The 23650-nt window shown below is 49.3% G+C and overlaps 3 protein-coding genes, 3 long non-coding RNA genes and 9 other non-coding genes across 23 annotated transcripts in view; 2 read left to right on the top strand and 13 right to left on the bottom strand.

Moving 5' to 3' along the window:
• STX5 (syntaxin 5) overlaps positions 1-3965 on the bottom strand; it is a 28528-nt gene extending 24563 nt beyond the window's left edge. The window contains exons 1-5 of one of the 3 annotated variants that reach the window (XM_004264235.4): positions 3825-3965; positions 2894-3137; positions 1823-1893; positions 1602-1657; positions 1413-1483 (exon numbers count right to left, since the gene is read on the bottom strand). In XM_004264235.4, coding sequence (XP_004264283.1) covers positions 1413-1483; positions 1602-1657; positions 1823-1893; positions 2894-3118 — 423 coding nt within the window. In that variant the 5' untranslated portion in view covers positions 3119-3137; positions 3825-3965. The remainder of the gene's footprint in view (positions 1-1412; positions 1484-1601; positions 1658-1822; positions 1894-2893; positions 3138-3824) is intronic. The other 2 variants (XM_033414993.2, XM_049713542.1) reach the window with 2 other exon arrangements.
• An 89-nt stretch (positions 3966-4054) lies between these two features.
• On the top strand, positions 4055-15083 carry LOC125965196 (uncharacterized). The gene is made up of 2 exons (XR_007478796.1): positions 4055-4218; positions 14473-15083. It is a non-coding gene; the product is annotated as an uncharacterized LOC125965196 (long non-coding RNA).
• On the bottom strand, positions 4215-4820 carry TEX54 (testis expressed 54). Its single transcript, XM_049713543.1, has 2 exons — positions 4603-4820; positions 4215-4495 (listed from the first exon to the last, which is right to left on the bottom strand). Exons 1-2 carry the CDS (start codon positions 4679-4681, stop codon positions 4281-4283), a joined length of 294 nt encoding a protein of 97 aa, XP_049569500.1. The 5' UTR covers positions 4682-4820; the 3' UTR covers positions 4215-4280.
• WDR74 (WD repeat domain 74) lies at positions 4836-12007 on the bottom strand. 4 transcript variants are annotated; one of them, XM_012537363.3, is made up of 11 exons: positions 11419-12007; positions 9929-10035; positions 9722-9843; positions 7859-7934; positions 7571-7717; positions 7290-7391; positions 6090-6190; positions 5952-6007; positions 5463-5608; positions 5322-5378; positions 4836-5056 (listed from the first exon to the last, which is right to left on the bottom strand). In XM_012537363.3, the coding sequence occupies exons 1-11, from the start codon at positions 11540-11542 to the stop codon at positions 4877-4879; spliced, it is 1218 nt and encodes a 405-aa protein (XP_012392817.1). In that variant the 5' UTR covers positions 11543-12007; the 3' UTR covers positions 4836-4876. The 4 variants fall into 4 exon arrangements, with proteins under 4 accessions (XP_012392817.1, XP_004264284.1, XP_049569498.1 ...); XM_004264236.4 differs by lacking the exon at positions 11419-12007 and adding an exon at positions 10114-10266; XM_049713541.1 differs by lacking the exon at positions 11419-12007 and adding an exon at positions 10146-10164.
• On the bottom strand, positions 12198-12388 carry LOC117199071 (U2 spliceosomal RNA). Its single transcript, XR_004480267.1, has one exon. It is a non-coding gene; the product is annotated as a U2 spliceosomal RNA (small nuclear RNA).
• A 2845-nt stretch (positions 15084-17928) lies between the features above and the next one.
• On the bottom strand, positions 17929-21565 carry LOC105748758 (uncharacterized). 4 transcript variants are annotated; one of them, XR_007478792.1, is made up of 9 exons: positions 21543-21565; positions 21140-21189; positions 20782-20868; positions 20507-20557; positions 20262-20402; positions 20121-20155; positions 19707-19755; positions 19379-19433; positions 17929-19202 (listed from the first exon to the last, which is right to left on the bottom strand). It is a non-coding gene; the product is annotated as an uncharacterized LOC105748758 (long non-coding RNA). The 4 variants fall into 4 exon arrangements; XR_007478793.1 differs by lacking the exon at positions 21543-21565 and having other exon boundaries at positions 17929-18245; positions 18488-19202; positions 21140-21506; XR_007478791.1 differs by lacking the exon at positions 21543-21565 and having other exon boundaries at positions 17929-18954; positions 19168-19202; positions 21140-21502.
• On the bottom strand, positions 18323-18448 carry LOC117199063 (small nucleolar RNA SNORD22). Its single transcript, XR_004480257.1, has one exon. It is a non-coding gene; the product is annotated as a small nucleolar RNA SNORD22 (small nucleolar RNA).
• On the bottom strand, positions 18713-18781 carry LOC105748756 (small nucleolar RNA SNORD31). Its single transcript, XR_004480253.1, has one exon. It is a non-coding gene; the product is annotated as a small nucleolar RNA SNORD31 (small nucleolar RNA).
• LOC117199055 (small nucleolar RNA SNORD30) lies at positions 19032-19101 on the bottom strand. Its single transcript, XR_004480246.1, has one exon. It is a non-coding gene; the product is annotated as a small nucleolar RNA SNORD30 (small nucleolar RNA).
• LOC117199048 (small nucleolar RNA SNORD29) lies at positions 19271-19337 on the bottom strand. The gene has a single exon (XR_004480236.1). It is a non-coding gene; the product is annotated as a small nucleolar RNA SNORD29 (small nucleolar RNA).
• On the bottom strand, positions 19540-19666 carry LOC117199067 (small nucleolar RNA SNORD22). The gene has a single exon (XR_004480264.1). It is a non-coding gene; the product is annotated as a small nucleolar RNA SNORD22 (small nucleolar RNA).
• Positions 20225-20299, bottom strand: LOC117199050 (small nucleolar RNA SNORD28). The gene has a single exon (XR_004480239.1). It is a non-coding gene; the product is annotated as a small nucleolar RNA SNORD28 (small nucleolar RNA).
• On the bottom strand, positions 20630-20701 carry LOC117199051 (small nucleolar RNA SNORD27). Its single transcript, XR_004480241.1, has one exon. It is a non-coding gene; the product is annotated as a small nucleolar RNA SNORD27 (small nucleolar RNA).
• Positions 20985-21060, bottom strand: LOC117199052 (small nucleolar RNA SNORD26). Its single transcript, XR_004480242.1, has one exon. It is a non-coding gene; the product is annotated as a small nucleolar RNA SNORD26 (small nucleolar RNA).
• Positions 21566-21645: 80 nt separating the features above from the next.
• LOC117198433 (uncharacterized) lies at positions 21646-23193 on the top strand. The gene is made up of 2 exons (XR_004479602.2): positions 21646-22092; positions 22883-23193. It is a non-coding gene; the product is annotated as an uncharacterized LOC117198433 (long non-coding RNA).
• Positions 23194-23650: the final 457 nt, after the last annotated feature.

Below are 23650 nucleotides of genomic sequence, written 5' to 3'. Positions count from 1 at the left end.
TTCACTGCTCAATCCCCAGAACCAGGCAGCCAAAGTCACTCAATAATGTGAGTGATTGAAAAAATAAACTAATAAATCCTTGTAACAACCCTGTGACGTGGGTACTGTTATTATCCCCTTTTTACTTATAAGGGAACTGAAGCTCAGAGTAGTTAGGTAGCTTACGCAAGGTCACACCATGATTGGTGAGCCTGGGATTTGAAGTCTGTCTAAATCCAGTCAGCGGTTCTTAAATGCCTATGCGATAATGCCCCAGTAATTAACGGAACCCTCTCTTTTCTACTCAGCACAGCATCTCCTGAATGTATCTGCCCTTTGGCCTCTGCCATAATCATCTTCATACTGGACAACTGCACAAGCCTCCTCCCTAGCCTCCCTGACCGTTCATGCTCCAGGGTGTTCCTTTTTCCCCCATGGTCATTCAATTTCTCATTTTATTCTTATTACATTGTTCCGGGAAAGGAACAAATAACACTGTTAGAACTGCTATACTAGGGTCTTGCAGACAGAATTGAAATCCACGTTCTAATCGTCTTTGCAGCCCACACACTTCAGAGTGATTCCACACTCCTTAGCAAGCCCCCATGAGGATCTTCACAGACAGCTACCAGTCTACCTTTTCAGTCTCATTTGCTGCCAATCACTCAATTCAATCAACAAATACTGAGTACCTAATACATGCCAGACACTGCTACAGGCATTTGGGATACATCCATGAACAAACAGAAAGAAAAATCTCTGCTCTTATGGCATTAGCACTTTTTTTTTCTTTTTTTGAGGAAGATGACTTAAGTGGGAGAAAACAAACAATAAACATAAGTTAACTATAGAGATCATTAAAATGTAACAAGTGCTATAAAAAAGAAAATAGAGCAAGATAAGCGAGATCAGAGTTGGTTGCTGGGGTAGTAAACAGCATGGTGACAGTAGGCCTCCCTGAGCAGGTGATAGCTGAGCAAAAACTTGAACTTTCCCTTTTATAAGACATGCTTCTGCACACACTGTTTCCCTTGTCTGGCACGTTCTTCCACTGCTTCTCCACAAGCCTTGAAACCAGCTCAGATGTCACATCCTCAATAAAATCTTTCCCAGTGTCCCCAGACTATCTCATTCATCTTTTCATAAGATCTTTTCTGTACCACTTGCCTCCTATTCATTGTAAGTGTGAGTTTATGAGGCTGGATACCTCTTCTAGACAATAAGCCCTTGAAGGCAGGTATCTTGCCTCGTAATGTTTGTGTGGCAAGTGCCCAGCACGGTGCTTTGTACACAGTAGAAGATCACTGACACACTGGATGAGCGGGATGTTTGGGGCTGGCTCTAGAAACTTTTCTCTGGGACCCTAGAGCAAGGGAAAATGATGGAAGTGATCCAATTGAAATGCTGGGCTCTCCCGATCGCTAGTCGCTCACCTGTTTGATAATATAAGTTAGCTCCTCAATTTCCACTGCTTTATCATCAAAGAGGGACTTGCGCTTTGCCACTGCAGAGACAAACAAGAAGTCACGACAGGTGAGGCTGAAGACCAGGCTCAGGGAGTATGGTTCCTCCGCCCTCCCGGGTGCACTGCCCCAGTTCTGAAAGGCCCCGAGAACACTCACAGATTGTCAGCTTCTCCAGCTTGGCAAATGTGTTGCTGAGGTCTTTCCCAATGCGCCTGCAAACGAGCATTAATGGGAACACTGCGGGAAGGGAAGGAGAGGGCCTTTCCCACATTAGCACCAGCACAACCAATCCCAGTCCTTACGGCCAAGGTCACCACAGGCAAGGCTACCTCTCCTCAGACACTGGTCATCCCACCACATAACTTCTGTCAACTCACTTGGCCATGAGGGTGAATTCACTGCGCTGCCGGACAGCACGCAGAGTTGGCTTGTTTGTCTGGATTCCATTCTGAAAAGCAACGTCAAGAGGTAAAACTTTAGTTTTCCCTCCCCATTTCCAGCTTTCACTGTTCCTCAGGTGTCTACTAAACTCACCCTCTAACACTAGTGGCATCCTCCACCAGACCGTCCATACAGGTAGACCTGGGTTCAGATCTAGGTGCCACCTCTTACTACATAGGGGGCTTGGGGCAAGTTGCTTAAACCATTCTGAATCTCTACTTCCTCTTCTGTAAAATGAAAACAATCCACACACCTCTTGTTCTTGCTAAGATTAAAAAACCTAAGGGTTGTAAATTATTTTAGCCAAATACCAGGTCCATTCTAAGCACTAAATAAATGGTTACTAGTATTACCATTCTATTCCTCCAATCCGGGAATCAGAGAGGATAAATGTAAAACTCTTGGAGATCATACAGAAGAGAAACTAACAAGAGCTGACCAGTAAAAATATTTTAAATTACATTTATTCAGGTTCCACTTGGATTCAGAAAGTCTGGACCAAGACAAATCTAATTTTTAAAAAAGCACTCCGAAGTGGTTTTGATTAAAACTACTTATTTAGAAACCTTCCTTCATTTTACAGATACAAAACCTGAGATCCAACTAGATTAACTTCTGTGTTGTCACAGAGCAAAAGTGGTAAAATTATACTGGAACTAGAATTCAAAGTGCTTGTCTCTGAGCTAAAAGCTCTTTCGAGAACCTGTTCTTCATCCAAACCAAATATACTTGCAGCCACCTCTTGCGCTGAGATATTCCTTCCAGAATAGCAACCCTACGCTCAGAGAATGCCTGATTTAAAAAAAAAAAAAAAAGCCTCGATCCTTACCTCTAGATTAGCTAGCCCACCTCTTCTCTGTTGCTTGGTAGATCCTACCACCCTCTCCAAGCTGGACCAGTTCTCCATCGGGCTCCCCCAAGAATTACTTCAACCAACGGTGCTGGAGCACCGCGTCTCCCAGGTCTGAGTATGAGTCACTCTTGCCTTTCCCACTCCAGGTCCTTACCTGACGGCTCTGCAGGGACTTGCAGGCAGACAGGAACTCCTGGGTCCGATCCCGGCAGGACATGGTGTCGGGAAGGGGAGGGACCAGGGCCACTGGGGGGGGCAGAGGGGCGATGTCGCTGCTGCTACTGCCAGCAGTTGCAGGGGACAGGACCTGTGTCTTTGAGAGACCCAGGTAGACACCCTGATCCGTGTTCTTAGACCCGTAGCGTTTCCGCGGGATCATTGAGACGCATAACCTTGGACTGTGGTGGAGGGGAGAGTGTCATTCCCCAGGCAGCCTCCTTCCCCACAAATCCCCCCCAACCAGCAGATCCTCGGGGCCCCTTTGCACTTGGCACGGACTTTCGCGCCCGAAGCCACCCGCAGATCCTGGGGCCGACCCGCAGCGGGCAGGACCCCGCTTCTTCTCTGGCCCAAGCCGTCCGGCTCCTCAGACTCTTCTTCCAACTTGGTTCTGGCGGCCAGAGCGCGGGCCGGGGCCCTGAAGTAGAGGCAGGGCCAGAGCCAGGTTCTGTGGCTCCGAAGCTCCAGTCCGGCCCGTGCAACTGCCCTAGGCCCTAAGTGGGCCCTCTCGTATCCACGGGTTCCTCCGACTCGTCAGGGAGAAACGGTGACGGACCTCCTGAGAGGGACACACTTCGGTGGGCGGAGGGGGGAAATCTCTAGGTGTTTATTTGAAGCAGGAAGTACCACCCTCGCCTCGCCTAAGTCCCACCGTCTGGAGGACTGCAACCACTGATTAGCTAAGGCCGACGTCTTTCTCAACAGGGGCTTTCCTGATTGGACGGCGACGTATTCGCTCACTTCGAGCCGTGCCGGCAGGACTTGCCCGCTTGCCTCTGGTTCCCTTCCCCCCAGCCCGCGCCATCCCCGGAAAGAGCTGCCCAGAGCAGACACTGCGGTCAGACCCCTCTTAGAGCGTGTCCTACCTCCTCTCTGCCGCCTGGCGCCGCCGCCGCCACTGCCACAATCTCCCGGGTCGTCACCCCCTTCACCCCGGGAACCGAAGCCGCCGAAACCCGACCAAAGACTAGAAGCCGCCACGTCACCCACACGTAACCCCACCCCCGGTGACGAGCGGGCGGTGCCACGCCTTTTCAAGCCCGGCGACCCGAGAGACGCGCCCCTCCACCCAAACGCTAATGCAACTCCGCTCTCCCATTGGCTAGGCCGCAACCGTGGCCCCGCCCCCAAGGAACAGGAGCCTGGGGCCCAAGGGAATGGGCCAGCCTCGGGGGAGGAGCCTTAAAGAGCCCGCAGCCCTGGTGGTGCCCGCGCCCTGTGTGCGCAAAGCGAGACTTGGAGGCACAAGCTCTCAGGCAGGTATAAGTTAGAAACTTTATTCTCTGGAGGGAGGCTGGGGCGGACTGAGAACAGGGCTGGGGTCACCCCTTCTCCGGCTCCTCCTGGACCCCCTCCCGGTTGCACTCCTGGAACGTACACGCCTGCTTTGGATTTTGGACTGATTGCCTCTTGTTTGACCGCGACGAGCCCCGATGGCTGAACAGGGAGAGCCGCCGCCACAGCACAGTGAGCAGAAGCCTTTCGTGCGACCTGAGATTCCGGTTTTCCGCCGAGTCTGCATCGACCCCTTCTTTGCCTGCGAGGATGCGAGGCCGCTGAGCTCTATCCTCCCCAGTCCAACCTCCGGGTGATCCATCCCGCACTCCCGGCTCCCTGAGCACCCTTGTGTGTCTCCGGTCCCACCTTCCTGAACTTCCTGTGACCCGGCCTCCTTGGCCTGCTCACCCGAAGTCTGAAAGTCCTTGCCTTGGCAGCAGCCCATGGCCCCACGCGCGGGCCCCGCACTCGGTTCCACCCACGCCAGCCCGCCGACTCCCGGCCCTGCTTTTGTGACAGCAGATACCCCCCATCACCCCAGCTCAGGGAGCAGCCGCCACTCTTTCCTTTCTGCCAACACAAAAGGCTCAGGGTCGTGGTACGTATTAAGCTGTTTATTTACAACGTGAGCACAAGCTCTTCAGGAGCTGGTGGACCCAGGCCTCTTCTTCTTTCTCTGTCTGGTTTGGAGGGCGCCTTGGGACTGCTCCAAACCGGGGAGTTTCCGCTTGGCAGCTGCCTCCAAGGAAGCCCAGAGTTCATCTGTCTCTGTGTCTTCTGAGGGCACCTTGTTGGGCTCTTGAGGCTCGTGGGGTTCATCCTGGTGAGTGGGAGAAGAGCTTAGGAGTCAGACCCACAGGGAAGGGGAATAATTCCTCCAGGCACCACCCCTTTTATTTCCTGCTCCTGGAAACCATGTCCATCCATGTGCCTATCTCACCCTTGGCAGTAACTCTTTTAGGACTACACTTGGCAGATGGATGGACAGTCCCAGGTCTGAGTTCCAGCTGCTTCCCTTTCCTCTTCACAGGGAAGTCCTCACACCTGTGCCCTCAGCGCCCACATTCCCAGACCCAACTGCTTACCTCCCAGTTATCCCTGCCTGACAGCAGGAGGCAGTTCAGTTGAGATTTGAGGTAAACCTGCAAAAGATGAGGGACCTTAACGGGCCAAGCCTGCAGAAATAGAAACATGAATCCGGGGAACAGGAGGCAGCAGGCTCTCACCTTATGGTCCAGGCCCCGTGGATTCCGGATCCTGTGTACCCTCAAGACTCTGTCCAAGCCACAGGAGGCTAGAAGGGGCTTTGAAGGGTGGCACTGCAACCCTCGGACGCTGCCCGCCAGCCCCTTCAGACAGACCAGTAGGCGCCCTAGAGAAGGCGGTAGGAATCAGTGCTAGCTGGCCAGCCAACAACCATTTATTGAGTGTTTACTGTTCATATCACTTCATGTTTCAACATTTAATCCTCGTTTAACATAATGCTGAGATGGCAATTACCATTAATATCTGCATTTTTCACGTGAAGGAACTAAGGCACGGAATTGACATAGTAATTTGTCTAAGGTCACACAGCTTATGGCAGAACCAGGATTTAAACCCGGGCAATCTGGCACCTGAAAGAGGGCTCAACAGCTCCACTGCACCCCGTCAGAGGGAATCCTGCCCTTCCTCCCCACCCCTTCCCCTCCCGCAAGGCTCCCTAGTCCACTCACCCTGCCGAAGGTCAATTTCTGCCAGCTGCCCATGAGTGTTCCCCACAATCACCGAACTGAGGAGATCAGAGGCACATGGGGTCAGCAGGGGCCCCCTGGAGTCCTTCCCAAGCCCCACTTTGCCCTCTAAACACTCACTTGCCCCCAGGAGTGAGGGTCATGGCTGTCAGTGGGTACTCTCCGTAGGTGGCCTCGAGGACCGGCCTGCGCTGGGGGGAGGCTGGATCATAGACGCGGACCTGGAGGAAGGCTGAAGCATCACCAACAGTACCCGCACTCCACAGATGCCCTCCGGCTCCTCCACATCTTCATCCCCTCCTCATACACTGCTTTGTTTACAACCCACTCTTTCAGAGAAACTCTCATTTGAAATGCACTCCTCTTCTCTGTGTGTTGCGGGGTAGAGGAGAGACAGCTGCTAAGGAGCATGAACATACAGGGCTGAGGAGAGAGGTCCTCCAGCCTGGAGGCGGCAGCATTCCCATGGTCTGCATGCATGAGCATTCCATCCCCCCGTACTCCCCTCTTGGGATGGAAAAGCAAGTCAGTCCAACTGTCAAGAGTTGCTGAATTTCAAGCAGAGAAAGACGTTAAGTCTCAACAGGGAAGAGAGGGGAAGCCCTCATATGTGTTCTGAGCAGAGGTGTCTCACCAATAGCAGACTTCAATATGTAGGAGCAAAGGAAACAGGGCAAATACAGCCACCCAGGCCTGCCTGGGTCTTAGAACTTCACATAAGACCAGCTGGGAATTCCCTGGCAGTCAGTGGTTAGGACTCTGTGCTTCCACTGTAGGGGACACGGGTTTGATCCCTGGTCGGGGAATTAAGATCCCGCATGCAGCGCAGGGCAGTCAAAAAAGGAAAGAGAGAGAGAGAGACCCACTGAAAAGATCCCCATGTGGACCTTTCCCGTAAAGCTGAGGAGCTGAGGCCAGTTAGTAGAGGGTCAGGCTTGGGTCCGAAAGCAAATCAGAGGCTGCATCAGGACCAGAACTCAGTTCTCTTGATACCCAGCTCACGTCTTCTCATGACACCTGAACCATGTGATTCTACTATGAAGGGGACACTCCCTTCTTTTCTCTTCCAGGTGGGAGGAAAAGGAAGAATCACAGTTCAGGGAACTCCTTCCTAGAATGTAGTAAGAGAAGATCACCGGCTCAGCCGTTGGGCTGGAACAGATGGGGGAAGTCGTCCCTCTTCTGGGAGCTCAGGGATGGAAGAAGGATGGCAAGCAGGGCGGCTGTGCCGAATGGTGGGGACCGAGCCTGCACAGCAAGGCTGTTTCTCCAGGAGGCTGCTTAAGCCCAGAAAGAGATAGGGGTGGGGTGGTGCCTCACCTGGTGGTACCCTGTACAGGTGACGAGCTTCTGTGACTCAGGGAGGAACTGTATGTCCTGGTCCCAGATGGGAACCCGCAGGTCGAGCCAATCATTCCGTACCTGGTAGGGTGGGTAGATGGGGGACAGGGCTGTGGAGGGCTCAGTGTGCCCCTTCCTCCTGCCTTCTACCATTGTCCCCTAAAGCCCAGCTGGTCTCTGACATAGTGGCCTCAGACTCCCTGGACCTCGGAACCAGCCCCTCCCTGGCCTCCATCTCCTCCCCACCCCCCATCACTCACGTTCTTGGCCCTGAACACAGGCTCCTCAGAGCCCTGCAGGTCCCACACCTTCAGAGCATTCTCCTTCCCACCTGTGGCAACCATGTGGGGGCGCGCTGGGTCTTGGCGCATCCTACACACCCCAGGGCCCACCCTTAGTTCCAAGAGCTGAAAAGAATGGAAGATGAGAGGGGAGATGAGAGTCGGTTCCAGATCCTTACTCCTCCTCCCTCCCGCAAAGCCTTCATCTGGCTCCTACCCTGGGCCCCACCTCCCCCAACCATCAGCATCAGGCCAGGGGAGCCTCACAGGGTCAGAGGATGCCTCCTTGTCATTGTCATGCCAGACTCGAAGAATCCCAGAATCCACACATGTGATGAGGGTGCTGCCGGCAAAGGGAGGATAGAGTCAGGGTTAAAAAAAGGAGCAGGGTTGTTCTCTGGCCCCAGTCGACCCACGCCCAAATTCATATGAACTAGACTCCCTCCTACCAGCCCTGTTCCTTTTTTAAAAAATATTTATTTATTTGGTTGCCCCGGGTCTTAGTTGCAGCAGGCGGGCTCCTTAGTTGCAGTTCGCAGGCTCCTTAGTTGAGGCATGTGAACTGCCAGTTGAGGCATGCACGTGGGATCTAGCTCCCCAATCAGGGATTGAACCCCGGCCTCCTGCACACAGGCCTGAACGTCCTGTGAGCATCAAGTCCTATCCACTGTGCCACCAGGGAGGTCCCATACCAGTCCTGCTCCTAAGGAAGCCTCTAGGTTACTCGGGTCTGGGCAGGGCTTGATGGCTCTTACTTAATTTCCTCAACAAGGTAAGGATTTACCAGTCTCATAAGTGAGGAAGCTGAAGCTCTGAGAAATTAAAAGATTTGCCACTCAGCTATAAATGTCAGCACCAGAGCTGGAAATCAAGTCTGATACTCCAAAACAGACAGCCTTTGCTATTCCACAGCTACGTCTGGGGCACCTGGCCCTGCTAGTCTTTCTGAACCTTGAGTCAGTCACCAGAGGTCAGGATCAGTAGCTCTGAAAGGATTGAAATGGGACTGTTCTGGATTTAGTGTTCGGCCAAAACCAAACACCAGCTTCTTCTCTCAAGTTCCCTGTTCGGGGTTCCAATCTCTCCCTCAAAGTATGCGTCCCATGAAGCCCAAGCAAGTCTCTCCCCAGTATCGGTACAGTTCAAGCTTATACTCTTTCTCATATCTGCCCACCCTTCCCAACTCGGTTCAGGCTCTAGGCTTGCCTGGGCTGTGGCAAGTCTCCCAACTGCTTTCTCTCCAATCCATCCTCCACATTCCTGCAAGCTCATAGCTCTGACCGCAGCATTTCCTGCTCAAAAACCAGTAACTCCCCACCACCTACAGAAGTGCAGATCTCTCGGCCTGGCACTTAAAGCCCTTTACCTTTAGTCCCAACCTACCTTGCCTATCTCATATTAAAATGCTTCCTCACAAATAATAGGAAAAAAAATAAAAAGGAAAAACGTTGCCTCGGCTTCAACCTTCAAATGCTATTTATCGTCCTTGTGATGTACCCTGTAGCCTAACACCAATCCTTGGCCTCTGCTCAGGCAGGAGCTTCTTTCTAGAATGCCCTTATTCCTTTCTCCACATTTCAAAATTCTACCCATGCTTCAAGGGCCAGTTCCAACTTCTCACCCCCACAAAGCCTTCTCCACCTCACCTGTCAGAATTAACATCACCAAACCTACACAGTCTGCTCACAGCCTCTCTCTTCATCTTCGGAAGGAAGCTAGGCCTGCAACCTAGCACTTTCCTATCTTTTACTTTGGGAGCTTCACGACCTTGTTGGTGGTTGTTAGCCCCCACTGAAAAACATACTCGAAACTATTAAATGACGGGCTCAGAGTCATCCAAAAGATTATGGAGCCAAAAGAAAAACTCTGGAGGCTGCAAACTGTATGAAGGCAGGTACTGTGTCTGGTTGACCTGAAGCCCTTGCATTTCGCCCAATGCCTATATACAACCCAGTAGGTGTTCAGTTAATGTCTGTTATAGGAATGAATGAACTTCGGCAGGACAAAGGCCCCTGTCACGTAGACCCGGCCCGTGTCACCTCAAGGTTGATCGCCATTATTCGGCCGTCCCACGGGAACCTCAAAGCTCTCCCTACGACCTGAGCGTTTCAGCAAGGGGCTCGGTCTTACCCGTCGACTTGGGCGAGGCCTCGGAATATGCCCTCCCCTCCGGAGCAGTGCCTCTGACCCTGGAACCTGCCCTCCTCGGTGCTGAAGTGCTTCACTGTCCCATCCGCACAGCCCACCAGGATCTGCGAGCAGAGGAGGGCAGAATGGCGAGAAGAGGGAGGCGGCCGTGCCCCGGGCCCCTCGCTCCGCCTGCCAGCGGCTGCGCACCTGAGTCTCGCCGCCCGCGCCCCAACACAGGGCGCTCACCGCCTCCTCGCGCCGCGGCTGTCCCGACGGCGTGAAGTTGGCCGCTTGTTTGCGCTGAAGATTCACGCCTGTGGAACACGGACGTTAGTCGCGCCAATGTCCCCAAACGGCGACCCCCGCCCCTGGTTCCCGCCCCCGCCCCCCACCTTTCAGGATGCCGGTGTCGGTGCCGACCCACACATGATTCCAGCGTGCTGCCGCAGCAGCCATAGCTGAGCCCCGGAACCTACGCCTCGCACTTCCGGCGCAACAGCTGCGTCACCAGCGCGCGCGGAGTCCGACCCAGTGGAATGCGGTTTCCGGGAGTTAAACCGCAACAGTTAAAAAAACAAAAAATCCCTTTGCGCGCCAGTTGCTTTCGCTTTTACATCTCCAGAAACCTGGAGATGTTTCTTGTGGAGATCTGAACAGTAACTTGACCATTTTACACTTCGAGTGAAGCGTATCCTAACTGAACCGCGATGCCGGGTCTAGGCATCCGTAGTCCGTTTCCGTACCCCAAAGCATCATGTAATATTTCCTGTACCAGACAAGGTAAGAGACCATTTCAAAAATGATTGAAACGCTAGTGAAGCGGAGGGCTTCAACTTCGAGTATGAAAAGACAAAAAGGGGACTTCTGTGGTGGCGCAGTAATCAAACAACCGCCTGTTAATGCAGGGACACAGGTTTGAACCCTACGCCGGGAAAATTCCTACCGGCTATGGAGCAACTAAGCTCGTGTGCCGCAACTATTGAGTCTGCGCTCTAGAGTCCGCGTGCCACCACTACTGAAGTCCGCCGCCTGAAGCCCGTGCTCAGCAACAAAAGAAACCTGCGCAATGCGAAGGCCCCGCACCACAACGAAGAGTAGTTGCCGCTCGCAGCAACGGATAAAAAAACCTGCGTGCAGCAATGAAAACCCAAAGCAGCGTAAAAGAAAAATAATTAAAGAAGGAAAACACAACACGAATAGTGTTTGGGAAAACGAAGAGACACTCTTACGTATATGTATATCCTTTTGGAAAAGTAAGGTAGGGCATTGCTCTCCCTCACGTTGAGGTTTGGTGATCGTAAAAATCAACTCACAGTGAAAAAACTGCAGAATTAACAACACTTCTTCTCGGAATAAAATGCAACTTACAAAATAACAACGACTCCCTTTCTGGAGTGACGTACGGAGAAGTGTTGTTTCCTGAAATCAAAGCCTTTCAGAAATTTTGCTGTTTTAAACTACGTCGGTAAGAATAAAGCACCCCACTGTGGCCCGGCAGATTTGACTCCTGAAGAGAGAAGCAATCTTTATTTTCGACTCCGGTAGAGAACTGGCGGTAGGAGTGCGGAGAGTAACACTTCATCCTTGCTCTTGGCTTTGCATTACCGAGAAAAGAACACTCTCAATCTAGTTCAATCCAGACCAAAAGTCGGTGCTCGGATTCCTCCATTTTGTACGGAATTTACTGGAGTACTTACTATTCTTTCTGATGGCTTTTTTAAAAACTTCCTTTATTTTTGATTGCGTTGCATCTCCACTCCTGCACGCGGACGGCGAGCGAGAATTATTCTTTGTTGTGAAGGTGGTGTGCGGCCTTCTCATCGCCGTAGTTGCTCTTGCTATGGAGTACGAACTACAGGCGACGCGATTCAACAGTTGCGGCGTTAAAACGAAATCTTTGTGGGGAGATCTGCGCGGATTAAGACTCAAACCCGCGTCAGCGGCGGTAGATTTATACTACTGCAATAGCGGAAGCACCGAAAACAGTTTAAAGAATAATCGCAGTTGTCTCATTATGGTGGGACTACACGGGTTTCCTGCGATACACTTCATGGCACGCGAAACAGAATCTCTCGTGAACACTTATGAGTTCTCAGAAGAAAAAAAAAAAACAAAAACAAGCAGCTCAGAATTCTTGTAACTATGCACATTTTGTTGGTTTTCTCGTATTTTTCGGAGAACTTAGAGTTTTTGCCGAAGGGACTTCAAACAGTATCACCGATTTCATGTTTTGCACAGCAGCTAACGGACATACGGAAAATAGCGCATGACCCAAGCTTAAAAAAGGCGTATGTGTTATTGAATACAGAACTATACGAATCACAAACTTCCACTTGCAAATAGATCCCATAACAACTAGATAAAACAAGTAAATGAGAAAACTTTAACCTTCATGAGAAAGTTTTCCTGTATTCTGAACAACAAAACATTTGAATTGTTATATTCTTTTTTTGGACAACCAAAAGTTTCCCCCGAAGGGGAGTGCACCGTTCCTGGAAGTACTGCAATACCAGGTCGATGCGTGGAGTGGACGGAGCAAGCTCCTATTCCATCTCCTAATTCCAAAAATCCATTTAATATATTGTCCTCGGATAGAGGACGTATCAGATATTAAACTGATAAGAACAGATACTACACTTGATCTTAGCCAAAAGGCCGAGAAGCGATACTGGTAAGTTTCACTGCCGGCCAGCGTTACTCTTGCTGTAGCTTTTACGGTTGTGGTGACTTTTATGGCCTAATCATTAGACTTTCCTTAATGTGTAATCTTGCTTAAAACCAATTCTTCATTATTTTTGCTTCATAATGATAACTAAAGTTTTGGAAATAGACCTTAAACAAGGTTTTTACTGCTTCGCCTTCCTGCTCAAGCTCTGTGTGTTTTGCATAAACCCGCCCCTCTGCTCTTTCACTTTCTGGGGATTGGTCCACATAACTAGACGTGATATCAATGGCCGCGTCGTACCTTTGCTCAGAGACTGTGGCGTCCGTCTCCAGCCTTAAGGCTTTTAGGCGCTCCCTGGGGGCGGCAGGGCGGTGGTGTTCGTTAGTCTGTGGAAGAAGATGCAGGGCGGGGCCCTTCTCCCGGACATTTACTTGGAAAGGCCGCGGTTCCCGAGCACAGACTTCGGAGTTCAAAGAACCGAGTTGGAATTCATGCTTGCCATTTCCTGATTTGGTGACTCGAGGCATGTTGCTTAGGCTCCCGTCTTCTCCTCTTTTAAATGGAGGAATTAATAACCTGCATTTAAGCGGTGGTTGTGAGAACTGAGGACATGCTGCTCTCGGCCCAGAGGTGACAGTGGAAGTTGGCTTATAGCCTGTGTTCCCCTCTCATCCTGGGGCTCCCGGCTCCCTTCTGCCCCTCCCGCCTCCTCGGCTTGTAACATCCATCCCCACCCCACTTATATCTTGCCCTTTGTACCATCCATCACCCACCGTCGGCCCCACAGCGGAGAAAAGATGGCCTGAGAAAGACGTTTCGGAGCCGCCTGATTCATAAACCCAGGAACCTGCGGTGGGAGTAGGGGTGAGGCAATGTAGGTCAAATCTAAAAGAAGCGGTACTTTAGAGGCTCACAGCATAGCCCAGCTGTATGAAAGGGATTAATGTCAGACTCTGGCTGAGAACGGGACTTGAAGTCCTGTTTGCTTGGACACTGTGTTAATCTGAACGCGGAACGTTCTGTTCGAAACCCCCTTAACTGAGCTCTACAGCTGTTTATGTGTCAAAGTGACCGGCCTGGCTGAGATCCTTCAGGCAAGATTGGGATGTTCTATTCTCACTGATATGATTTCAACTAGCAAAGTCTGATAATCTATGATTTTAGAGAATATGGTTTCTTACAATGTGTCCCTGTGAATAAACAGAAGCAGTTTCTACAAGCTCCCAAAATAAATCCAGAATCTCCAGGGAGGGGCCAAATTAAGGGGATGTGGTAGGCAGAATAATGCCCCTACATGCCCATGTCCTAATTCGTAGAATCTCTCATTATGTTACCTTACATGGCAGGCAAAGTGTACTTTGCAGATATGATTAAATTAAGCGTTTTGAGGAGAGATCATTCTGGATTATCTGGTGGGCTCCATGTACGTAATCACAAAGATCACAAGGGAGACAGGAGACTCAGTGTCAGAGTGATGATCTGATGAGCCATCACTGGCTTTGAAGATGGAAGGGGGTCATCAGTCAAGGAGTGGAGGTGGCCTCTAGAAGCTAGAAAAGGCAGGAGCCTCCAGAAAGCAAGGCAGCCCTGTTAACACACCTTGGTTTTAGCCCATTGAGACCCATTTAGGACTTCTGACCTCCAAAACTGTAAGATAATATATTTTTTTGTTTTAAGCCACCAAGCAATAAAAAACAAAACAAAACAAACAAACAACTAATACAGAAGCAAAAGCAAAAGCAAAATTCAGTTTCTTTCAATTCTAACCTTCTCTAAACTCTGCAAGACCCAACCTGGGGCAGGCCACAGCCCCCTGGTGGAGCAGGCTTCAGTCTGTCCAGGCAGGCTGCAGCCAAGCATCCTGAGTGCACAGATCTCTTGGCGGGCTTTTCCCTGTCGGGTCTCAGCTGTCAGGTCCTCCTCTGAAGCAAAGGCAAGTGGGGAGAGCTCTGTCACTCTCTTCTACCGTGACCCCGCCTCTTGCTGCGTGGGTACAGGAGGCTGATAGTGAGAACTCCACAGGAACTTGGAGATCTATTTATTCACGGGGAGGCCATTTGTCCATTTGTTTATGCTTTTTGAGCAGATACCCTACAATGATGAGCAAAATCAGACATGGACCTTGCCTTCATGATGTTTAAGGTTTACTGGGGAAAAGTGAGAGAAGGCTCCTGTGATCCTCCAGGCGAGAGATGAAAGTGGCTTAGGGGGTGTGGTTGGGGTGGCTGTGGTGGCAGAGATGGAGAGAAGTGGAAGAAGTCACAAAGAGTCACTGGCTTTGATAACAAGCAAAGCAAGGCCAAGGGAATATTCTTTCCATGTGGGTGCATTTAAATTTTGTAAGTTAATGTTTTATTTTATGAAAATGGTATAAATTGTCAAGTAGTGTTCAAAGGTTTATAACAACAACTCTCCCCAATTTACAACCCCCTTTTAACTTTTTTTTTTTTGGCCGCACCTACAGTGGAAGCTCGTAGTCTTAACCACTGGACCGCCAGGGAAGTCCCCCATATTTATAAATTAATTGAACAATTTTAGACTTTTTTTTGGTGCTCTTGAGAGGAAGATGTTATAAACTTAAAAACCAACATAATATGAAGCAGGTTGAGGAAATGCTTAGTCAGTCTGAAGAGGTGTTTAATTTTTATTGTATCACCCAACCCTTCTGAGAATCTGTTGAAGCTTTTCCCAAATAAATGCATAGTTGCCTTATACAATTTTGCATACAATTTCCGAGGAGATTCTTAGAGCTCCCTAAAGCCTGTTCACTAATCTACAAGTTAACAACCACAGCCCCAAAAAGATAGGAGGACCTGTCTGAAGGCATCCAAACACCTAAAAAGAGGCCACATCAACTGGAGGTCCTGGAAGGCCCTGTAGGCAGGCCCACAGAGAGATAGCCTCGGCTCCCGGACTTAAGACTGGCTCCTCTGGGCCTACATCCCCATGTGGCAACTCTGGGTTGGAGTCGGGCCAGAAAAGAGGGCCCAGCTGACCTCTTGATGACCAACCCTACCCTCTTTGCTGATTTGTAGTAGCTCCCTGGCTCCTAGGAATTCAAAATGTCTGCTCCTATTTACGCTCTCTGCTGAAATGATCTTATCCAGTGCCCTGGCTTTCCCTCCCATCCGTCACCTGGTGATGACTGATTCCCAGCCTGACTAGTCTATGGTTTCATGCACGATTCCAGGTGCTTTATATGTATTAACAACATTAATTGAATAAGTAGTACTATAATCTTCCCTCTTTTACAGATGGAGAAACTGAGGCACAGTAGGTTAGGTGATGTAATTTTTTTTTTTAAGATTTTTTTGACGTGGACTTCCCTGGTGGCGCAGTGGTTAAGAATCCGCCTGCCAATGCAGGGGACACAGGTTCGAGCCCTGGTCTGGGAAGATCCCACATGCCACGGAGCAACTAAGCCCATGAGCCACAACTACTGAGCCTGAGCTCTAGAGCCCGAGACACAACTACTGAGCCCGCATGCCACAACTACTGAAGCCCGCGTGCCTAGAGCCCGTGCTCCACAACGAGAAGCCACTGCATGAGGAGCCCACGCACCACAATGAAGAGTAGCCCCCGCTCGCCGCAACTAGAGAAGGCCCACACGCAGCAATTAAAACCCAACGCAGCCAAAAATAATAAATTTTAAAAAGAAAGATTTTTTGACGTGGACCATTTTTCATTTTTTTATTTTTTATTTTTTTCGGTACGCGGGCCTCTCACTGTTGTGGCCTCTCCCGTTGCGGAGCACAGGCTCCGGACGCGCAGGCGCAACGGCCATGGCTCACGGGCCCAGCCGCTCCGCGGCATGTGGGATCTTCCCGGACCGGGGTACGAACCCGTGTCCCCTACATCAGCAGGCGGACTCTCAACCACTGCGCCACCATGGGAAGCCCATGTGGACCATTTTTTTAAGTTTTTATTGAATTTGTCACAATATTGCTTGTTTTATGTTTTGGTTTTTTGGCCGCGAGGCATGTGAGATTATAGCTCCCCAACCAGGGATCAAGCTTTTTTTTTTGGCTGCGTTGGGTCTTCGTTTCGGCGCATGGGCTTTCTCTAGTTGCGGTGAGCAGGGGCTACTTTTCGTTGCCGTTGCCGTGCTCGGGCTTCTCATTGTGGTGGCTTCTCTTGTTGCAGAGCACGGGCTCTAGGCTCACGGGCTTACTTGCTCCGTGGCATCCCGGACCAGGACTTGAACCCGTGTCCCCTGCATTGGCAGGAGGATTCTTAAACCACTGCGCCACCAGGGAAGCCCGACTCCTATTCTTTCCGGCATTTATCTCACGGTGCCTGAAAACTCGGCACTATTGACATTGTGTTTGGGGAGTTGGGGAGCTGTCCTATTAATTGTAGGGTGTTTAGCAGCATCCTTGGCCTCTACCCACTAGATAGTAGTATAGCCTACCCACCACCCCCCACAAAAAACTGTGACAACCAGAAGTGTCTCCAGACATTTTTTAATGTTCCCCAGGGGGCAAAATCACCCCTGGTTGAGAACCACTCTGCTATTTCAAATAACCTTGTTTGTTGGCTCTCATTCTGCCTCCTCCTCTTCCTCTAGAATGTAACTAAACATCAGTCAGCAAAAGCAAGAGCAGGGCCTTGGCTCTCCCAGCAAGTACACTGCTAGGTTTGGGATGGAGCAACACGTTGGCACTGCTGACACTTACTGAAGTGGGGAGACTGGAGAGGAACGACATGGAATCAAGGTCTGAATGTCTGACTGGTTATCAGGTCAGGGGCAGGTTGCAGAAGTCCAGGCTAGAAATATCATAGACTGAGTCATCACTGTATGGAAGGACTATGAGGGTGCCCCTCATTTTGGAGCTCTCCCCAATTTCTCCAGATTGTCCCAGACTCATTTCTTTCATCTCTTAAGTAGCTGGGCCTTAATTTGAATTCCTATTTGCCACATGGTGAAAATATTGCTTGAGGAAGGCTTCATTATCTACCAAACACCTCTCATGGTGCTCTCTTCCCTCGGGTTTACAGGTCAGCACTGCAGGCTCTCTTACTGCTTGCAGTGCCTCATTCTGGGTTTGTCCTCTGCTGTTCCTCCCACCTTTAAATACAGGTGCTTCCCCAGGCTTCCTCGATGTGCCTTCTCTTACTTGGACCAACCCTTTCATTCTTGTGGCTATACTTACTGTGTTGACCATTCTTATTACTGTATGGCTACGACTGAATTAGCAAAAATGCATTTTCTTTCAGTTAAATTGCCTTTTACTTTACTATACTCCTGACACAAAACGTATTTTATTGAGCAAAGTCTAGTATAAAGTTTTAGGGCACAGCTAAAGGTTAAAGGGTCACCCAAACCCAGCAAACATTCATATAGAACTCCTCAGCTAAGTACAGAGAGAAGGAAAAACTCCTTAAAGGTGTAAGGAGGCTCCCCGAATGGTTCCCTGGGTTAGACAATTCAGCATCAGGCAAACTGCCAAGCTTAAACAGGGTAAAGCCAGTAACAATCTTTCTGGGATTATTTCCTTCTGTCCAGCTAGACCCACTCAAACACAGGAATCAGTGAAGGTTTAAAAAAACAAAGTTTTATTTAGAAAGGCTAAAACGATTGTGTGCTAATTTGAACAGGTAGGTTGTATAAGAAAATTCCATTTTTGATATCCTTAGAGAGTTGGGACTCCTGTAGAGAAAAAAAAAAAAGTTGAGTTTTCTTACCATATGGAAAAGTATATACCACATGGGTTTAGAAGGGCTATCCTTTAAACCAGCTAACATTAAAAGGACTGCTTCCAGATACTTTTCTATTTATCATGGTTAGTCTATTAAATATGTAATGTAAGTACATGAATAGATACTTACCATTATGTGTGCTTTGTTCTTTCTTCAGACCTGAAGGAAAAAAAAAACACAACCGATTTTCAACCAGTAATTTATTCCCTCCTTTGCCTTGTTTAGAAATTCTTATGATCCCTCAGACAGTTCCTTCTGGAACAAGCTTTCCTCTTCTCCCCCAGCCAGCCCCAGTGGGTTCACCTTTACAGGCTCTGGGACTAGGACAGGAAGTAAGACATGTGAATATTTCTTCACTGGGAAATTTTAACTTGACCCACCTTGTGTTTACATTTACTCACCTCTTAACTTCAGACTGGAGTTGAACAGAAATATGGCTTACTCCTTTCCCCTGCGAAAGAACGATTGGGAACTAAGTCTCTAAACCACCCCGAGACAAAAGGCACATCTATGTAGGTCTCAACAGACATTTTGATAGAAACCACCACCTAGTCCACAAAGCTTCCTATTGGCTATAAAGCCCACCCAACCTCCCACTATTGTCACCTTTCACTCCAAGGCAAACTCACAGCTCAGAAAATACCTTTCAGTCATAGTGATCAGACTGGGGCGGTACTGAACTCATCACTGGTGAGTGGAAATCTGTCACAGGTGGTTCACAAATGGCCAAAGACAAACTTTGGATTAAACAAGTAATGTCTGCACAGCTATCCAAAGTGCCACAAAAAACCCTGGCAAATTCTATATAGTAGCCACAGATGACAGATTTACCTCAATTCATTCTCAGGCTCCAGACAAGGAGTTGGACCTAAAACAAAAACAAGACTGAATCAGTAAGCTTAATTCCTGCATTAAAAGTTGTTCCCACCTAAGCTATGGTTCCTAGAAAATCAGATTTCCGAGTCTCAACAGCAAATCGTCAGCCGAACGAGATTCCAGGTAAGTCATCATACAGACATGCCGAAAAAGGCCTTTCCTACTCAATACACTGTATCCACCAACGCATATGAAAAACACTCACCTTTGAGCAAACAAGCAGGTAACTGGCAATGGTACCTAGGGAAGGATGAAGCTGTGAGTGTTACAAGTTCCTTACAGACACTATCCCACTGCTGTCTTCTCCAGTTTCTCAGATGTTCAGGTCTTCTCATTATTTAAGTCATAGTGAGCTAGTCTGATTCATCATAGAAACTGCTTACTTGGTGATATATGCCAGACACTAATCAACTAACCTTTCAACGCGGGAGGCTTTCCAGGAGTAATACAGGAACAAGGAACAAGCTGCTCCTGAATGAGAACGTCATGTAATTAGCAACATAGCCAGAATTATTCTAGCTAGGGTTAATGGATAAACCAAGAAAAGCTAAGCAAGTGATATCCGCAGGCATTTGCTGCACCTCAGACACTTCCTTATGGAACAAGCTTTCATCCCCTCTCCCCGTTAGCCCCAGTGGGTTCACCATTACTGGCTCTGGGGCTAGAACAGGGGTAAGACAGAATGCTTGCTCTCCTCACTGGCACTGGAAACAAGCTACAACCAGAAAGGTTACAAGTACTCACGATTCTCAACTCTTTCCAGGAGTTTGACCCTGAGCAGATCAAGAGGCATCTAGGAAATCAAGAAAGATAAAATAAGGGACTTCCCTGGTGGTCCAGTGTTGAGAATCTGCCTTCCAATGCAGGGGACAATGGTTTGATCCCTGGTAGGAGAACTGAGATCCCACATGCCGCGGGGCAACTAAGCCCGAGGGCTCTAGAGCCTGCGTGCCACAACTAGGACCCGACACAGCCAAATAAAGAAGTAAATATTAAAAAGAAAGAAAGATAAAAGATCAAGAAACATCACTATAAGGAACAAAAGAAACCAAAAAGTTACACGGATCAATCAGGGCTTTTACAACAACCCCCCCCCCCTCCGAGAGTTATCAAGTCTCACATATAACCTAACTTACAACATTGGGAAAAGTAACTTACTGTAAGACAGATGTATACATCACCATGAGGACAACCTGCAAAAGGGCAGCAAATGGTTATTTCAAAACACTAGGATGGAATAAAATGTCTTCATTAACAGGAACTGCCATCAGAACTCTAACATGCTATTAAATGTCGTACCTCACGGAGAATCAGCATTACCACTCAAATCATCTGACAGTGACATGGGGTGAGGGAAGAGCACACCATCACAAGAACCAACTGTGCCGCTTGCTGGGCTGCCATCTCCCTCCCCAGGAAAATCATTCCAAGAGGAACAAGCTGAAAGGAGCAAAAAGGCAACACTGCTCCACTGACCATTTGCTCTCCTGGTTGTGGGCAACACCAGACGGACTACACCCTAACCCCCCCATTTGCAAAATTACCTGCATTCATCCTGGGAGGCAGCTGAATTCCTTAGGATTGGCGATGAGATGCTGGAGACAGAAAAGGGAGGCATTATATGTACCTAAGAATAGCCATTCAAGGCCCTTGAGTATTTGGGGCCCACTTCTCAGTAGTAAGATGACATCACTTTTGAGTTCAGGCATATGCTTGTCATTTTACGTTCATCATGGAGTGGCCAGCGCAATCTGAAGCAGCAAGTCCCATCCAGATTCTGTGCCCCTACCCGTAATTGCATAAAGCATCGTATACCCACCTGGAGCATCGCCATAATGCTTGATCCACACAGGGACAGGTCTTGTCCCATCCTCCCACCCATAAGGTCTTTTGATTTAAACCACATCTGGGAAAAAAAAAAACAAAGAACACCCTTCACTTTTACGTCTCGTAGCCTAACTGTCCCACGTCAGTCCCTTAACATCTCAGGGCTAAAGAGCCCAAACATTGGCCACAAACAGTGCTACTCAGAATTTTTATGTTTTCTCCACTAATTCATCAGAAAGAGAGAGTTCAACTTTTGAGATCATCCCCGTAGCACATCCCGGTGGACTTCCGTATATCCAACAATTAAACCAAAAAAATAAAGGTGGTAAAGGCACGCCACGAGCACTTACTGTAACGAGAACTCTTTGCTATCCTTTAGTGCTCGACGCGCGCCCGAACCCTGAAGACAAGAGAACATCAGGTCAGCACTAGGCTATCTCGTAAACGCTTTGTTTTCCGGAGCTAAGACTGCGTCGGCCGTGCAAGGCCTGTCTCCTCAGAGTTTCTTATCCTCACGGAGCTCAGTACAGGTCTGTGAAAAGACTCTCATCACAGAGAGGCCCGTCGGCACCGCCCCCCATCGCCATGTAGTCCTTCACAAAGCCCCTGTCGCTTCAAGGCCTCAATGCCATGGCCATGTTTTTCTCTCCCCTGCTCCACGAACCCAATACATGCAACTGAGAGAGGCCAAGGCGCGGGCACGTTCTCGTGGTCATTTTTTTTTTTAAAGTGCAGTCAAACACACACACTTACCGAAATCTGTGGAAGAATGAGACCGAAAGTCTACCGAGAGACACTTAAATAGCATCTCGCAGAGGTCCACGGGATTTGGGGGCGGGACTATGACAGGCGCAAGCGCAGAAAGAGAGGGCGTGCGAGCCTGGTGGCTCGTGGGTAAAGATTTCCAGAGGAAGCCCGGGTCGGGTGGGAGGGGGAGGCTGTGCGTTCCCTGACGCGACGGCGCGAAAGCGGTGCGCATGCGCCTTAGGGGTTGTGCAGGCGCGCGTACCGTGCCGGGGCGGGGACTCTACTGCGGCTAACTGTGGGACTGAGGCGGCGAGTTCCCGGTTTCCCGGGGATCCTGGACTGACGCCCCGTCTCGGTCACAGCTGCCTGCCCCCTCTCCCTTCCCTGAGACCCCCCCCCCTCTTGCGCACACACACCTTAAACCCGCGTGCAGGGTCCGACATGATGGACCGCGAACCTCATGAACCCTCGGCCGGCGTCGTCTCGGTTCCACGCCAGCCGCCCAGCGAGCATTCTGGGTCTGGTCCTCAGGGTCCCAGCATGGGGGGCGACTCAGGTACTACTAGGCCCCGGGCCGAGCTCGAGTGGAGGGCCCTTGCGTGGAGCCGTTTCGGGAAAGTGAATCAGGCCGTAGGTGCTTTTGAAATTTTATAACAGCCTTAGGATGTTTTCTCTAACTGGCCACCTCTGTCCTGCTGTCCAGTCCGATTTTACTAGGAGCTTGGCTTGCAGTAGGGCTAATATTAGCTGATATTTAAAGTGCCGCTTTAAGCACATTACGTGAATTGATTATATTTCAGTTCTCCAGATCCCAAAAGAGAGGTTGATACAGTACACGCATTTTATAGATGAGGGAATCTAGGTGTAAAGACCTCTTGCAGGGCAGCCTACAGCTCCCGCCTGATTGGCGAGGCAGTTCCAGTCACCTGTATACACTTGTTATTGAGGCCAACCAGCATCAATTTATTAATCGTTTGTGGTGGTGTCATTGCGGTGGTTTCTCTTGTTGAGGAGCACAGGCTCTAGGCACATGGGCTCAGTAGTTGTGGCTCGCAGGCTCTAGAGCGCAGGCTCAGTAATTGTAGCGCACAGGCTTAGTTGCTCCGTAGCATGTGGAATCTTCCCGGGCCAGGGCTCGAACCCATGTCCCCTGGGTTGGCAGGCGGATTCTTAACCACTGCGCCACCAGGGAAGCCCGAGAGCCTGCACTGTTGATCACTCTGCTTTACTGCTGTCCTCGCTCTTCTCTGGGAATTTGGGGGGGCAAGCAAATACACAGGAAACAAATAGCATGGTCCCTGGATACTGTTTCTCAATTGTTTTCATTGTTGTCTTCCCCTCTCCAGGAGCCTTAAAAAGACATTTTCCCCTCTAATCCCAACCATGAAGTTGTAATAACACTGATATACTGTATGTCTGTTTATGTTCCACGGACCTTTGGAGGGCCAGAAACCTTTTTTTTTTTTCTTTTTTTTTAATATCTAGGGTTTTTTGCCCTCTCCCTACTCTGCAGGAATCCATTTTCACTCCTTTGGGGGCAGTGTTGTCCTCATGCATGTCCCAGCGTAACACAAGTGACAAAACAAGTGTTGAAAGAATTCCAGTATGAACAAAGTTATTATAGATGGAATAAATTCATTTATTCAATAACTATTAAGTGCTTGTGCAAGTACATGATTGGAAAGTTGTAACAAAATGTACAGAAAATGGAACAGATAAGTTATGGAGAATTCAGAAGGTCCAGAGCAGGCAGATAGGTCTAGGGAGGTTGTGTGTGGGCATGGGAATTGGGGGATGCTTTATGGAGTGCCTGGGCCTTGAAGGTTAGATAAACAGAACCAGGGAGGGAATTCAAGTTAAAGAAACAATTTGAGCAACAGGATTGGAGCTGGAAAAGGAAGTGTATGAATATAGTTCATGAAAGATGGGCTGAAGGGGAATCAGAATATAAAATTGGAAAAGATTTCCTGGGGAAGACCGGATGAGGGGGGCCTGGAATGCAAAGCTAAATAATTTGAACTATAGATAAAAATAAACAGTGAAAGTTTTTGAGTAGGGAGGTGATTAGAAATTGAGGGCTAAGATGAGATAAGGACATTAATTAGATTGTCACA

The sequence above is a fragment of the Orcinus orca genome, chromosome 8 (genome assembly GCF_937001465.1).
Source record: "Orcinus orca chromosome 8, mOrcOrc1.1, whole genome shotgun sequence".
NCBI lineage: Eukaryota > Metazoa > Chordata > Mammalia > Artiodactyla > Delphinidae > Orcinus > Orcinus orca.
This window is presented reverse-complemented; position numbering and strand designations above follow the sequence as displayed.

Excerpts from the sequence above, each read along its gene's own strand:
- TEX54 (XM_049713543.1), bottom strand. The coding sequence starts at position 4,681 with ATGGGCTGCTGCCAAGGCAAGGACTTTCAGACTTCGGGTGAGCAGGCC. Across the intron at positions 4,496-4,602 it reads GTCACAGGAAGTTCAGGAAG|GCAAAGAAGGGGTCGATGCA; the intron begins GTGGGACCGGAG and ends GCATCCTCGCAG.
- WDR74 (XM_012537363.3), bottom strand. The coding sequence starts at position 11,542 with ATGAGAAGGCCGCACACCACCTTCACAACAAAGAATAATTCTCGCTCG. Across the intron at positions 9,844-9,928 it reads GCGCGGGCGGCGAGACTCAG|ATCCTGGTGGGCTGTGCGGA; the intron begins GTGCGCAGCCGC and ends CTCTGCTCGCAG. Across the intron at positions 6,191-7,289 it reads CCTGTACAGGGTACCACCAG|GTCCGCGTCTATGATCCAGC; the intron begins GTGAGGCACCAC and ends GCCTTCCTCCAG.